At 43.3% G+C, this 17,223-nt stretch overlaps 1 protein-coding gene across 1 annotated transcript in view; it reads right to left on the reverse strand.

The window, feature by feature from the left end:
• cog4 (component of oligomeric golgi complex 4) overlaps window positions 1–13,052 on the reverse strand; it is a 108,441-nt gene extending 95,389 nt beyond the window's left edge. The window contains exons 1-4 of the mRNA XM_073069678.1: window positions 12,896–13,052; window positions 7,103–7,185; window positions 1,412–1,526; window positions 157–331 (exon numbers count right to left, since the gene is read on the reverse strand). Of these exons, the coding sequence (XP_072925779.1) occupies window positions 157–331; window positions 1,412–1,526; window positions 7,103–7,185; window positions 12,896–13,015 (493 nt within the window). The 5' untranslated portion in view covers window positions 13,016–13,052. The remainder of the gene's footprint in view (window positions 1–156; window positions 332–1,411; window positions 1,527–7,102; window positions 7,186–12,895) is intronic.
• Window positions 13,053–17,223: the final 4,171 nt, after the last annotated feature.

The raw sequence follows: 17,223 nt of genomic DNA on the forward strand, positions 1-17,223 counted from the left end.
CTAAAATCCACCCAGACTACTGGGGAAACACCAGATCCAACATCAATAAACTAAAAAATAATGCAAGCATCTCACCTGGGTTCCATAGGCAAAATGCCCACCTCTTCACAGTCATAAGACCGAAGACTAAACAAGGTAGTGTTTTAAAATCCTTACCCTCCTTCCCCTGCCGGCTGAGTTCAATTACAGACTTGTCGAGTGACAGGTAGCGATGGATATGTGCAGCTGCCTGCTCATAGTCCTCATTGCGCAGGGCTGTCTGCACTCCATCAGTGCAGAATTTAAGATCCAAGATGTCATCTGCGCGTTGAATAGCTTGGTAAATCCGATTCTATGGTACATATTTAAGACTATGATTACCACACAAACCTTTTCAAAATAATTTTCTATTCATACCTCCCATCCCCCATGAGAATCACAGACTATCCCACTGTCCAAAAGTGCAGATGACAGTATCACCCTCAAGGCCTTGACCAACTCATCTAACTAGTGAAGAGTTCAGGCATTTACTCTCAGTGCATGTTAGATTTTAATAATCCTCTTTTTGAAATGCAGAGTAGCTTGTGTACCTGACTTGGTCCACTGGGTTTCATAGATCAGAAAGTCTGAAAATGGATTTTAAGAATGTGAACCTCATGCAGGTGAGAGCTGGAACAGCAGGGGAGATGGGAAAGCAGCTAAAGTGCTCAATTTATGGCAAGGAAAAGTATCGGAGCTCGAACATGAAGAATAGCCGCTTTAAAAACAGGTGCCAGCACCCAGAGAACTCCATCTATCACAGGAGAATCAATGATCTCATAAGTTGTATTCCCAGATATTAATATACAGCTGATCCCTGCATTACAGGAAGGTTTGCATTCCTAAATTGGATCATAACACAATTTTCCATAAGGCAAAGACATGTCATCTGTGCATGCATCAACAAGTTAAAAACAAATGAGATATATATTCAGTTACATTCTTTCATAAAAGTTCTTAAAAGCAAATTTTAATCCGTATTTCAATTTTTTGGGTATTTGTTTTGTGAAGTCTATGAGGGGAAATTTTCGCTCCCCAAACAGCTATAATGTGGGAAGGGGCAGGGGTGGTGGGGTCTCCTTTACTAAAGTTCGTAAAATAGTTAAATAAATGCACAGTAAAAGCCAATAAGGTTTCTGATAAATTAGCAACTACATTAAAAGATAACAATGCAGTTTCCTACCCCAAGCCAACACCTTTAGCAGAAGACATAAAACTGAATAATTTAGCTATGTATCCACTGGCCAATATAGGACAATTAACACGAAGCTGATTATTTCAGAAATTCAGATTTTCATACATTCCTGACACTGACATTATCCATTGTTGATTTATAGATGCCACAATAACATTCTACCTAGCAGTTGCATTGGAATTAAAAAGCAATGTGTACCTTGGCTAGGTCAAGCTGCCGAACTTTGCCGCTTACATTTTCAGCCAGGTTGCAAGTAAACACGATCATCCCTGCAAGTTGTTTGGCATCATCCTCAATCAGCTGCAAATTTGGACTAGGGAACAGGAACAAAGAGGAAGGAACATTACAACACTACTGAGTGCATGCACAATGAAAAAGCAATGGACCATCTCACAGAAAATATGGAAACAAATGAAGATTAGCCAGCATTAGGGAAGAGGAAGGACAAGTCCTCTTGCATATCATTTGACAGAACTATAAAAATTATTTTCCCACAAGAACTAAGATACTCAACCTTTATTTACCTACAAGACACAGGCTATTCCGTTTACAAGCCAGCTTATCGTATCATCACACCTATTGCACATGGTCTGTAACTTATTCCTTCTCGCAAGCTCAACAACTCCTTTTATGTTTTGCTGCTGATTTCCACTAAGGAGCAGTTTAAAATTACCATTTAACCTACCACCATGTCTTTGAAATGCAGGAGGAAACTAGCACACCTGATGGAAACCCGTGCATCCACAGGATGAGCGAACTTCACACAGATAGCAACCAAAGTCAAAATCAATCCCAGCTCCCACAACTGTGAGGTAGCACAACTAACTGCATTATGGGTAAAGGATTAGCTGATTGGCAGAAGGCAAAGAACAGGAATGAAGGGCCCTTTTCTGGTTGGCTGCCGATGACTAGTGGCGTTTCTTAGCAGTTAGTATTGAGTCCACCACTTTTCACTTTCTACATGAATGATCTAAATGGCAGAATTAATGGTTTTGTACAAAGATAAGTGGAGGAGCAAGTAGTGTTGAGGAAGCAGAACATAGAACAGTCCTGCACTATATATAACCCTTCAGCCCATGACATTGTGCATGACATCAGTGCAGAATTTAAGATCCAAGATGTCATCCAAGATGCTTCTTGAAGTCAATCTAAACTCGTCATGATTTTCTGCACCACTATCAAATCTCTACTCATCTGACTCTAGTAAACTTCCTCTGTATGCTCCCAGATTTTAAACATGATCAGGTTTCTGAAATATTCCCCTTAGCAAGTTTAAGAAATTGATTTCTGGTTACTGTGTTTGCCCGTAAAGGATTTTTTTTTGAAACAATTGTAACATTTGCAACTTTCCAAATTCCTGAAATCTATAGATGGAAGATTACAGCCAGTAGCCAAAGCAACAAAATCATCTGTCCTGAACTCAGAGACGAGAGTAGCAAATTACAGTGGACTTAAGTTAATTGCACTATCAGAGCAGCCGCTTATTTAGGACAAATCTTAAAGAACAAAAACTAATCGAGAAGTTAGCCGGGATTCCCTTCATTTACTTGGGACACTATGCCACTTAAGTGGAACAGCAGACTGTTGCTGAACAGTTTCTAACTAGCGTTAGTTGCATGAATTTATTTACCGGTTAAGATTAGGCTTAGAGCAAGTAGTTTTAAATAGCATCAGCTGTATGTTTTTGTGTTCAAGATCAGTAATTTTTGTCACTAATAATTGATGAGGAACAAACAGTAAGATAACTTAGAATTGTTTTGCTCACTGCGGTTTCAAAAATTCAGGCTTCAAGATGCCAGAAACATCCAGGAATGAAAACTAAATTATTTCACTACTTTGACAAGTTAGGAACTATGAAAAATTTGAAGGTATCAACAATCATCTTGAATGTTTCAATGAAAATGAAGATTTGGAGAATGCAATTGTTTAAAGAATTGTTTGAAGGCAGTCCATTATCTACATTAGGTCTCCACACTGATTCTGTTCATTTAGTCAATCGAAAGAATATGGCAGCATGTTGGTTGTCTGTCATATTCAATGAAGACCATGAAACCTGGGTAGAAGGGTCTTTAAAGTGGAAAAGCCATTGTACTAGGACAGTTCCCTTCTCTCAAACTCAGAAGTCTGGGTCCAGTGGTATAAGAAGTTATCACAATCCTGGGTCTCCCTTGGTTGCAGTGGATAACCAGGATTTCTTCTGTCCTTTTCAAACATTACAGAGCTGCCTTCTTGGCCATTGGACCTCACTGCTGATCTCATTCACCCAGTCCTCTGGAACTGATAGGACAAGCAAGTTCCTATTTCACTGGAGTAGCTAGCTACCCTCACCTGCATTATGTTTTGTAGCTTCAAAGCATTAAACTATTTCAAAGGAAAAACGAGAGAGCTGGGAATGCAAGTCAACTCTGTTCTTTACTTAAATGAGGCGTCATGTATTATGTAATAGCATCATGACCCACACAATTCACAAATTTTAAAAATACAACCATGATGAATGGTCTGGTAACACCATTTGTTTGGTCAGGCCGTTTCTATTTAGATGTTGCAATTCTGTTCAGTGTTGCAAAGAACTACAGTCTACAAATTAGTGAATCTGAATGAATCAAGGAAGCAGACATACCAATTACCTTTGTTCTTGCCATGAGGGAGGAGATGGTGGCCACCATTTTATGAAGAGACTCCATTTTATGAAGAGACTCCATTTTATGAGCTAAAGTTACTTGGCTTGATCAGTGTTCTGAAGTAAACACAAAGTTACTGCTGGACTAGGAATAAGTTATTTGTGAGGTGTTCGTTGGTTCGATATAACATGCAGGTTTGTAAATATTGGGTTCTCGGTCTGGTCTGTGTGATTCAAACTGGTTGCCGATTACCAATTGTCACTTGCTGGGAAGAGAGCAATAAATGGATGCTGGCCTGGAGCTGAGCCACTAAAAAGGTGTTAAAGGTCAGACACATGACCTACCACCAACGACAATGGAATGCAATATTTGAATTGGTAAGAAATGAGTATAAAAGCAGAGGTTTTCACATACAACACAGCGATAACTTGGTAGGAGGTTCACTATCATGGATGTGAGGCACACACGGACACGGGGAGATTTAAAACAGAACTATGAGGAACATGTGACCAGCAGCAGAAAATCCTTTTTAACTGGTATTTTCTACTCCTTAACTGTTCATTGCCACAGAAGTTATCTTTTCTCCAGTACACGTTCTTAGTTGGATATCTGCGGCCTTCGGTTTACTATCTTTGAAATGCTGTACAAATTCATTTTGTGGAATGACTGAAACAGCCAAGCCAGTGTTCACTTCCATTTTAATTAATTTGCCATTCACTGCTGGTGTAAGCCATATACTAAACAGGTATTCGGTTGCCAAGCTGCTTGGGTCCTAGTGCCCTTCCCTTGGACAACATCGGTGGCGTGGAGAGGAGAAGGCTTGCAGCTTGGGCAACTGCCGGCCTCCCAGACAACCCTGCCCAGGCCTGCGCTCTGGAAACCTTCCAAGGCGCAAATCCATAATCTCACGGGACTAACGGATGCCTATTCCATTGTGCAAGTTCACTTGTTCTTCCATTGAGACAATAAAGGAACGTCTTGGTAATTACAGATTTTCTTTGTGCCTCCCTGATCATTATTACAAGGGGTGATTCTTGTAATAATGCTCACTTTCATTCCTGACTACAACTCAGTTGTCTTTGCTGCTTCCACTGATACAGCAATTTCAACTGCTCTTTTAAATGTGTTGCTTCAGTTAGCTCTGTTTTTGAATGTTTTCTTATAAAATTCCATAAACTAAATGATTCTTCAGTGCATCATTAAGTCAATGGCTGAACTGACAATGCTCAGGCAATCTCTTCAATTCAGATACATACACCAAAATGGACTTCCCTTCCTTTTGATTTCACCTATGAAACTTAAAACATTCTGTAATCAACAATGGTTTTGGTTCCAAGCGTTCGTGTATTACTTACATAACATCAGCAAAGTTCAATTCTGCTGGTTTGGTTGGAGCAGTTAACTGTATGCAAACTGGATGCCTTTAAACCCAATCCACTGAGCAAAACTGGAACTTGTTTCTCATTAGCTATTTCATTAGCTTCAAAATACTGCTGAATTAGCTCAAGTATACATAAGCCCATTGCTCAATTGAATCTGTCTGTCTTTTCAATGTAGTCAGCCATTTATGCCCTTTTTTATGATTACTATCACTGGCACCGACTCTACTACATTCTTTTACTCGCCATTCCTCACTGGGCTTTTTTTTTAAAAACTCCAATGTCTTGCTGCACTTCAACAGGTCAATAGCTGCCTCAGGTTGATTTTAAAAATACCTCGTGGCTACGGTAATGTTTTGTAGTTTCAAAACATTAAAGCAATTCAAAGGGAAAACAAGAGAGCTGGGAATGTGAGTCTAACTTTGTTCTTTACTTTAATCGAGGCATGCACATATCTCATGGTATTGCGCATGACTATTGCAATTCACTTATTTTTACATACAACCTGTATTTAATTATTTAAACAAACAAGACCAAAGGTGCAAACATAAGGAAATCTACAGATGCTGGAAATTCAAACTACAACACACACAAAATGCTCGTGGAACGCAGCAGGCCAGGCAGCATCTATTGGAAGAAGCACTGTTGACGTTTCGGGCCAAGACCCTTCCTCAGGACTAAAAGTGACCAAAGGTGAGTGAGCTGTCCCAGAATGCACATGACAAGTCCCCCCACTAAAGGTGCTACCCCTCCCGGGACACCCCATACAGGCAACTTACACTGGATGAGTTCCTAATGGTTTTGACAGAAAAATTAATACACAGTTCTTTTAGTACTGTATTTGAACAGGTGGTGTCCTGATATGTATTTAAATAAAATACAAAACAAAACTTGATACTCAGTTAAATGGTTGTTTGTCTTTTTTATGCCTTATAATTCCATGAACAACCATTTAACCTAGTATTAAATCATGTATTTAAATGAAATACAGAACAAATTAGGACACCACCAGCCCTAATACAGTACTAAAAAATTGTGTATTAATTTCTACCGTGTCCCAATTAGCTGGAATCCACTGTAATTTGTAAAATATACTAATATTGACATATTGTCAGATCATCCTAACACCTCCCCAACTAAAACATCAGAGTAATCTTAGCCTAATACAACATGAAAACTTGAAACGTCAATAACAGAGCAACCTTGATCTTAACAATCAAATTCAAGAAAAATATTCTGGTTAGAGGCACATAGTGCAATAATGTGAAAGCTCACACCTATCTCTAGTGTGCTTTATGATTTTAACATTGGTATCAATCAAGCTGCTACGGATAACCTAATTCACAGTTTGAGCAACTCAAATGCATAGTACGAACATCTGCAAATAATGGACTAAACAAGGTTTATCATGAAGCTGGGTGTTTTAGTACCACATTCTATGATATTGGCTTAAAGGACAAACCAACATGTGTGTATACGGTGATGCACCATTGACTACGGATCTCCTCCTGGTGTGCAGTACAGCCACACATCCAGAATGAGATCCAGCCGATTAAGCAGGTGCACAACTCTATCAGATTAATGTGTAGAGGCAGAAACGAAGCTTATGAGAGAAGCCCAAGAAATCTAAGGTGGGATTTATCCTTAAAATAAATAATTACTCTGTATGTCTTCAAATAAGTTTAATTGAATGTATTTTCCTGAAGGGCATTAATACCAGTGCACTAAAAGATCCAAACTATATTGCAGGACATACAATTGGAAAGTAATTTGTCCAACACTATGGTTTAGATACAATTAGTAATACTGTGAACTCAGTCAGAAAAAAAAATTCTCCCAGCTACTGTGCATTAACTTTTGATTCATTTTGTCTTAAAATTGGTACCCACCCCATCCGATGCAGAGCGGTCATTTTACCCTCCAGGCTGCTCTGCTGTCCAACAAGAGCCTCAAGTTCTGCTTCAACCTCCTTCTGCATTAAGAACATAAGAAAACAATTATCTCGTTCAAAACAACAGTAAATCTCTGCATAAACACATCTTACAGATACACTAAATTACAAATGATCCCAATAGCAAACATGCTATCCTTATAAAGGTCTTACAAACAAGACCACACAAAAACTTTTCAGGAAAAGTATGATTTCCAATAGCACAGAACCTCACCATGCTCCTTGCTAGTGTAGGTCCACAAAAATACTTTTTCCACAAGCACATCAGGTTTTGCTTTATAATTTCCAATTCTTCAATGAAAAAGGTATTCTGCATCATTAAGTCTGAATAGAGAGTCTCTCAAATATATAAGATGACTATGGTATCTAAACACCTTGGTAAATTGGTTTATTGTTATCAAGGTACACTGAAATACATTGTTTTGCATGCCATCATTCAGATCATTTCTTTACATTTAGTGCATTGAACAGCACAATATGAAGAGATTGTGGCCGCATTAGTAACGATCTTTGAAGAATCACTGAATTTTCAAATGGCTCCAGAGGACTGAAAAATCACAAATATCACTCCTCGAGGGAGGGAGAAGAAAGAAAATTATAAGACAGTTAGCCTGACTTCAGTGGTTGGGAAGATGTTGGAGACCATTATTAAGGATGAGGTTTTAAGGTACTTGGAGGCACATGACAAAATAGGCCAAAGTCAGCATTGTTTCCTTAAGGAGATATCTTGCCTGAAAAATCTGTTTGAATTCTTTGAGGAAATAACAGGCAGGATAGACAAAGGATTATCAGCAGATGCTGTTTACTTGTATTTTCAGAAGGCCTTAGAGGGTATCACACAAGGTTCTTAACAAGTTAAGACCCCATGGTATTATAGGAATGGTACTAGTATAGATAGAGATTGGCTGACATGCAGGAGGCAAAGGGTGGGAATAAAAGGGGTCTGTCCTGGTTGGCTACCAATAACTAGTAGTGTTCCACAGGTGTCAGTATTGGGAGCGCTTCTTTTCACATTTAATGTCAAAGTTTAAAGTAAAACTTATTATCAGAGTATATACACGTGACCACGACACCACATACAACCGAGATTCTTATTCCTGCGGGCATACTTAGCAAATCTATAGAACTATAAATGTAAACAGGATCAATGAACAACAAACTGTGCAAACAGAAATATAAATAAATAGCAATAAATAATGAGAGCAAGATAGAGAGTCCTTAAAGCGAGACCATCGGTTGTGGGAGCATCAGAAACAGAATGAGTGTAGTAATCCCCTTTTGTTCAAGAGCTTGATGATTGAGGGGTAGTAATTGTTCTTGAACCTGGTGGTGTGAGTCCTGAGGCACTTGCACTTTCTACCTGAAGAGTACTACATCTAAGGGGGGTCAACGTTTTAGATAACAGAATTGAAGGCTTTGTGGCCCAATTTGCAGACATACAAAGATAGGTGAAGGGCAGGTAGTGTTGAGGAAGTAGGAAGTCTGCAGAGGAACATAGACAGATTGGAAGAATGGAAAAAGAACTAGCTGATGGAATACTGTGTTGGGAAGTGTATGGTCATGCACTTTAGTAGAAGGAATAAAAGTGTAGACTATTTTACAAATGGAGGGAAAATTCAAAATTCCAAGGTGCGAAGGGATCATCCTGCAAGATCCCCAAAAGTTAACTTGTAGGTTGAGTTAATGATAAGGAAGGCAACTGCAATATTAGCATTTGGAGAGGATGAATAAGATGATAAGAGGCATTGATTGTGTGGATAGTCAGAGGCTTTTCCCCAGGGCTGAAATGGCTAACATGACAGAGCACAGTTTTAAGGTGCTTGGAAGTAGGTACAGAGATGTCAGGAGTAAGTTTTCTTTTTAAAAATGCAGAGTGTGGTGAGTGTGTGGAATAGGCTGCCGGTGATGGTAGTGGTAGCAGATACAACAGGATCTTTTAAGAGACTCCTGATTAGGTACATGGAGCTCAGAAAAATAGGGGGCAATGGGTAACCCAAGGTTACACATTGCTAAAGTAAGGGCATGTTCAGCACAGCATTGTGGGCCAAAGGGCCTGTACTGTGCTGTAGGTTTTCTGTTTCTAGGACTGGCATACAAGAGCAAGGATGTGATGCTGAGGCTTTATAAGGCACTGGTGAGGCCTTACTTAGAGTATTGTGAGTTGTTTTGGGTTTCTAATTTAAGAAATGATATGCTGGCATTGAAGAGGTTCACGAGAATGATTCCAGGAATGAAAGGGTTAATATATGAGGACCATTTGATGGCTCTGGGCCTATACTCACTGGAGTTTAGAAGAACACCAGGAGGGGGAATCTCATTGAAACCTATCCAATATTGAAAGGCCTAGACAGAGTGGATGTGGAGAGGATGTTTCCTATATTGGTTGAATCTAGGACCAGAGGACACAACCTCAGAATAAGGAGCTTACATTTAGAACTGATGTGAGGAGGAATTTCTTTAGCCACAGGATGGTGAATCTGTGGAAGTCACTGCCACAGATGGCTGTGGAGGCCAAGTCATTGAGTTTCTTTAAAGCAGAGGTTGCTAGCTCCTTGATTAGTCAAAGGATGCAGGAGAATGGGGTTGAGAGGGATAATAATCAGCCACAATGGAATGGCAGGAGACTCAATGGGACATATGGCCTGATTCTGCTCCTAATGTCTTATGGTCTAGTACAAGAGAAAACAGTAACAGAATGCAAAATGGAGTGTTACTATAAAGAGAAAGTGCAGTGCAGGCAGACAGTACAGTGCAAGACCATAATGAGGTCAAGAGTCTATCTTATCGCACAAGTGGGCCTTATTACGGCAGGACAGAAGCTGCCTTTATGCCTGGTGGCACGTGCTTTCAGACTTTTCTATCTTCTGTTGCATGGGAGAGGGGCAAAGAGAAAATATCCAGGGTGGGCACAATCTTTAATTATGTTGGCTGCTTTTACTGAAGCAGTGAGAAGTGTAGGTGGAATGTAAACACCCTCTCAATGGGATTTAAACCATGCAAACCAGAGGTGCCCCATGTTCGAGCCCAGCTCTGTACTAATTCCAATTAGAGTACAGCTGAGCTTCTAGAATTAACTTCATTGTCTCAGATTAGACAGGAGGGGGGGAAAAAGGGTTCCTGCTCCTGTATTGTTCACAGCATCCTCTAATGAAAAGAATGTGGTAATTACAAAAAAAAGGTAAGTGCAAAGGATTCATAAACTATTTCTTGTAACTGTATTCCTTGGCTTTTTGTAATTCTCAATTTAGATCCATGAAAAATATTCTACCTGTTTTCCATTCTTGAAATAAACTCAAATTACCTTCTAACAATCTTTTGAATAAGCACCTTTCATATGAAAACATCTATTAGATGAGAAATAACACTTACAGAGGAGGTAGTAACTTCAAAACATCACATAACTAAACCTAAAGGTAAAAATCAGATGGAAGTTCTACTGCCCACTTATCCATCAATCAAAAATGGAAAGGTTAACAAGCAAACCTCCAGGATCATCCCCACCTAGAAGAGCATAAGTGAAAGGATATTCAGTTGAAAAGATTATGACCCTCTTCAAAGAGTTGGCAAGTTATATCAAACACCACAGCCACCACACTTCATCCTCAATCAACATTTAAGATAACCTGATTATCTATGGCATCTTTCTGTGCACACATGGGCTGTCACATTTCCAACATTAAAAACAGCAATCACTCTCTAATATGAAGTGCACCCAGTGACCAGCACTATAGAAATGCTCTATCTACATGCACCTGGCTATACCTCACTCTTTTTTTTTTAAACCTTCTTCATCTATCAAGTCTCTCAACTCCACCCTTGCTCCCCCACCAGACCTAGCTCAATTTGTCCATTATTTTTCCAGAACCTTCCCTCCCATTCTGTACAGTACCCCTATCTCGGCACTTCCTGCTCTCCTTAACACCCTCAATTGTGTTACCACACACAGCTCCAATCTGCTGATCAAATTTGCAGATGACACGACATTAATAGGCTTTATTCCAACAATGAAACAACCTACAGAGAAGTCAACACCCTGACACAGTGGTGCCAAAAAGGATAACCTCTCTCTCAATGTTGAAAAAACAAAAGAGTTGACCATGGATAACAGAAGGAAAGGAAACTGACTAACCCCTTTTGATACCAATGGGACTGCAGTTGAGAGGATGAGTAGTTTCAAGTTCCTCAGTATACACATCACGGAGGATCTCATCTGGACCGTACATACTGGCTGTGCAGTGAAAAAAGCACAACAGTACCTCTTTCACTTCAGACAGCTGAAGAAGTTTGGTATGAGTCCCCAAATCCTCAAAACTTTCTACAGGGCACCATCAAGAGCATCCTGACTTGCTGTGTCACTGCCTGGTACGGGAAACGTACTACCTTCAATCGCAGGGCACTGCAGAGAGTGGTGCAGACAGCCCAGTGCATCAGTGGATGTGAACTTTCCTCTGTTCAGGCCATTAACAGTAGCAGGTGCATAAAAACTGCCCGGAGGATCATCAGGGGCTCCAGTCACCCAACCACAAACTGTTTCAACTGCTTCCGTCTAGCAAACAGTACTGTAGTACTAAGGCCAGGACCATCAGGATGTGGACAGTTTCTTTCACCAGGCCATCAGATTGATCAATACATATTGATCTGATTGCATATCTGAATGTACATACATGTACACAAAATAATTATCTATACAATCTTAGTGTTTGGGCAATATCCTCCCACATTTCCCTTCCTTATTGCTCCTACATAGCGACAGATGCACAACAAAGATTTTTACTCCCTCATGTTGTGAGATGGATGTAAGAAATAAAATTAATTCTAACTTTAATTCCACTTTATAAAAGCTATCTCCCTTCAGTCCTGGTGCAAGGTTTCAACCTGACACATTGATAACTCTTTTCCCCTCACTAACATCACCAGACCCACTGAATTCCACCAGATTATTTGCTGCTCCACTTTCTAATAACTGAGTTCTGTTGTGTCTCTACAGGAATATGTAGTGTATGAACAAACTTCTATAGGTTGAAAGTACCCTGATTGATTGTACAGTATCAGCAATTTGAATGTGCAGGAACATACAAAGCTGCAGAGCAGCAGACACAGCCCAATACATCAGGCACATCCCTTCCTGTCATCTGTAGTATTTACATGAGGTGCTGCTCAAGAGGGCAACATCTTTCACTGTCCGGGCCATGCCATCTTCTCACTACTGCCATCGGACAGGAAGTACAGAAGCCTGAAGTCCCACATCACCAAGTTCAGGAACAATTACTTCCCTTCAATTATTAAAGTTAGTTGAAGAACTGAATAATCTTAATCACTACCTCAGAATAGCAATACTCTGGACCACTTTGCACTGCGACGGACTTTTGTTTTATTCTAATCGCGTTCTTTCTTGTATACTTTATATATTTTTTGAAAGTGTTGTGTACATAATGTTATGTGCCTGTGGTGGTGCTGCTGCAGGTTTGCACTGCACCCGTCCGTACATGTACTCGATAATAAACCTGACTAACTTTGAGCAGGTTTGCAAAGAAACACCTTCAACAGACCATGGACAGGAACACTGGACCAATGACTGTTCAGACACAGACGAAAACACACAGGCACGAACAGACGTACACACACTGACAGGGCTGTTCACGACCCCACAATCTGCACCCGTGGGCATTGACGGATAAACAGGCAGTCGCAGTCCCTGGTCCCTCCCCTCTCCTGCCAGGCTGTCCCCCACCTCCTCACTGCACAGCTTGCTGTAGGCTTCCTGCAGCTCCGCGATTTCCGTCAGTCCCTCCAGAAACTCCATGGACAGGCTGGAGCTGCGGCCTGCAGGCGACGTGGACCCAGCTGCCATCTTCTCCGTCGCTCGGCAACGCTTCCGGGAGCAGTCGAGGACCCCACTCCTCGGGCTGACCAGCAACTGCCTGACCCAACTCTCCCAAGCAGGAGGTGCTCCAACGACTCCAGAAGATCCCAGCAATTGGACAGGCTTACAACTAATCATCCACAGCAACAAAATAAAATCAAGCATTACAGAGCAGTTAGGGTTGTTCTGTTCAATGTCCACTGCTGGAGGCACAGCAGTGAGTGGGTATTTCATATTTAGCCTTACCTGGATAGGTGATGCAATTATCTAGCCGAATCAGATATATCCATATTTTAGCTGTAGAACTATCTGCTCAGAATAAGTTTATCTGATTCACTTTCCCGTAAGGTTGGATGGCATTGAATGACAGTGCTCAGTAATATGCCATTGTACATTTTGATTTGTGTTTAGAAACTGCAGTTACACCGATTGGACCAGGTTTTCTCTTCACAGCTTTAGCTTCAAGGAGTTTTCTATAAATTTCAATAAATAGGCAGTAAAAGAACAGGAGAAAAGGGAGCCCAAGCGGGCTATTTATCTCTGAATCTATTATTCTAATCAACAAGATCCTGTCAGATAATTGGTTTAAATGTCATTTTCCAGTAGTCTCATATTCCTTAATATCCAATAAACTATCAATTGCTGTTTTGAATGAAATGGCTGAGTCTTCTCAGCCCTCTGAATTAGAGAATTCCAAAGATTCACCACCCCTCTGAGTGAAGGAGTTTATCCTCATCTTAGTCCTAAGTGGTTTTAGTCTCTTCAGATAGATGAACAGCTTGCCTGTATCCAACCTATCAAGCCCTTTAAGGAGACTCCTTTCATTCTTACTGCACTCCCCTTAAGGCAAGTATATCTTTTATAGAGTGAGGAGACCAAAATGGTACACAATATTCCAATTACAGTCTCGCAAACGCCCTGTAGAAAATGTAAGACAGCTTTACTCCTGAAATAATAACCTCTATCAATAAGGTCTAATATAATATTTACTTTTCTAATCGCTTGCTACACTTTCACATTGGCTTTCGGTGACTTATGTATATGCATGCCTAGTTGCCTTTAGAACTCTATTTTCCAAACAATTTAAAAAATCTCCTTTTCTGTTTTTTCATGCAAAAATGAATGAATGCCTTCATACTTTTCCACATTATGTTGCATACACAATATTCTTACCTATCATCTTCTCCATATCCCTTTAAACCTACTTCCATCTCCCTCCCTCTTCACAATCTCAGCTAGCTTTCCATCATCAACATTACATCTGGTCCCCTCAACTGAACTGCAGTTAAAGATTGTTAATAGCTGTGGTCCGATTATCCTCTAGTCACATAGATTAGATTCAACTTTATTGTCATTGTGCCGAGTACAGATACAAAGCCAAATGAAATGCAGTTAGCATCTAACCAGAAATGCAAAGAACAGTGTTATTTACAAAATAACTGAATAAAAAGTGCTACAGCACACAAATATAAAGGTACTGAGACAGTACAATATGGGTGCAATACTGCTTAGCGCTGTGATGTGAGGTTCAGCAGGGTCACAGCCTCAGGGAAGAAGCTCTTCCAGTGCCTGCTGGTGCGGGAGCGGAGGCTCCTGTAGAGCCTACCGGATGGGAGGAGAGTAAAAAGTCCATGGTTAGGGTGAGATGCATCCTTGATAATGCTTTGCGCCCTGCCCAGGCAGCGTTTATGGTAGATGTTCTCAATGCTGGGTAATAGGGTGCTGATAATCCGCTGGGCAGTTTTCTCCACACGCTGGAGTGCTTTGCGGTCCGATATGGGACAATTGCCATACCACACTGAGATGCAGTTGGTGAGTATGCTCTCAATGGTAAAGCGGTAAAATCCGTCAGTATCCTGGGACAGAGGTGAGCTTTCTTGATGCTCTGCAGGAAATAAAGGCGCTGTTGGTGCCTTTTTGATCAGGATGGAGGAGTTCAGGGACCAAATGAGATCATCAGAAATGTGGACACCAAGGAATTTGAAGCTTGATACACGCTCCACTACAGCTCCGTTGATGTAGATGGGGACGTGAGTGTGGCTCCTAGCATGCCTGAAGTCCACAATGATCTCCTTGGTCTTCTGGGTGTTAAGGGCCAGGTTGTTGTCGGCACGCCATGCAGCCAGGTGCTGGACCTAGTCCCTGTAGGCCGTCTCGTCATCCCCTCTGATCAGGCCAACCACCGAGGTGTTGTCCGAGAACTGTGATGAGGTGGGGACAAGGGTGCTGGGAGAGGACCCACACGCAGGACACAAACACGTCTTTCTTAGGTATAATAAAATAGTGTTTATTACTCGCTACACAGAAGATCAGGAAATCGAGGACAAAGAGAAACATGAACCTCGGACTAGGGGACTAGGGACTTGGATCGCCGCAGACCCTGGACTCGGACAGGGGGAGCATGGACAGCCGCAGACCCTGGACTCGGACAGGGGGAGCATGGACAGCCGCAGACCCTGGACTCCGACAGGGGGAGCATGGACAGCCGCAGACCCTGGACTCGGACAGGGGGAGCATGGACAGCCGCAGACCCTGGACTCGGACAGGGGGAGCATGGACAGCCGCAGACCCTGGACTCCGACAGGGGGAGCATGGACAGCCGCAGACCCTGGACTCGGACAGGGGGAGCATGGACAGCCGCAGACCCTGGACTCGGACAGGGGGAGCATGGACAGTCCCAGACCCTGGACTCGGACAGGGGGAGCATGGACAGCCGCAGACCCTGGACTCGGACAGGGGGAGCATGGACAGCCGCAGACCCTGGACTCCGACAGGGGGAGCATGGACAGCCGCAGACCCTGGACTCGGACAGGGGGAGCATGGACAGCCGCAGACCCTGGACTCGGACAGGGGGAGCATGGACAGCCGCAGACCCTGGACTCGGACAGGGGGAGCATGGACAGTCCCAGACCCTGGACTCGGACAGGGGGAGCATGGACAGCCGCAGACCCTGGACTCGGACAGGGGGAGCATGGACAGCCGCAGACCCTGGACTCCGACAGGGGGAGCATGGACAGCCGCAGACCCTGGACTCGGACAGGGGGAGCATGGACAGCCGCAGACCCTGGACTCGGACAGGGGGAGCATGGACAGTCCCAGACCCTGGACTCGGACAGGGGGAGCATGGACAGCCGCAGACCCTGGACTCGGACAGGGGGAGCATGGACAGCCGCAGACCCTGGACTCGGACAGGGGGAGCATGGACAGCCGCAGACCCTGGACTCGGACAGGGGGAGCATGGACAGCCGCAGACCCTGGACTCGGACAGGGGGAGCATGGACAGCCGCAGACCCTGGACCCTGGGGACTGGGACCGCCACGGCCCTTGGGGAGCAATGGGTAGAAAGTTGAGAACTCCTGCCAGGCAGCGGCAGTCCGGCCGGACCTGCCCGACGAAGGCAACGGGTAGGAAGGGGCAGAACCCCGCTAGGCAGCGGCAGTCCAGCCGGATCTCCCCGACGAAAGAACATCGAGTCAGGACTCCACCTTCAGCTCAGGCACTGAGCCGGGACTTCTTCGAAGGGTAGACATGGACGACGGGCAGCAACATCGAGTCAGGACTCCGTCTTCCACTCAGGCACCGAGCCGGGACTCTTCGAAGGGTAGACATGGACGACGGGCAGCAACATCGAGTCAGGACTCCGTCTTCCACTCAGGCACCGAGCCGGGACTCTTCGAAGGGTAGACATGGACGACGGGCAGCAACATCGAGTCAGGACTCCGTCTTCCACTCAGGCACCGAGCCGGGACTCTTCGAAGGGTAGACATGGACGACGGGCAGCAACATCGAGTCAGGAATCCGTCTTCCACTCAGGCACCGAGCCGGGACTCTTCTTAAGCTGGTAGACACAGACACTGGGCATGAATATCAAGTCAGGACTCCGCCTTCCACTCACCCCTGGTAGATTGACCTTGCCCTGGTGATGGAAGGTGAATCGCTGGTACTCCGATGCGGGCTGGATCACTCTGGAGACTGAAGGTGAATTGCTGGTACTCCGATGCGGGCTGGGTCACTCTGGTGACGGAAGGTGAATTGCTGGTACTCCGATGCGGGCTGGGTCACTCTGGTGATGGAAGGTGAATCGCTGGTACTCCGATGCGGGCTGGATCACTCTGGTGATGGAAGGTGAATCGCTGGTACTCCGATGCGGGCTGGGTCACTCTGGAGAGGGAAGGTGAATCGCTGGTACTCCGATG

This window comes from Hemitrygon akajei, chromosome 17 (genome assembly GCF_048418815.1).
Source record: "Hemitrygon akajei chromosome 17, sHemAka1.3, whole genome shotgun sequence".
Taxonomy (NCBI): domain Eukaryota; kingdom Metazoa; phylum Chordata; class Chondrichthyes; order Myliobatiformes; family Dasyatidae; genus Hemitrygon; species Hemitrygon akajei.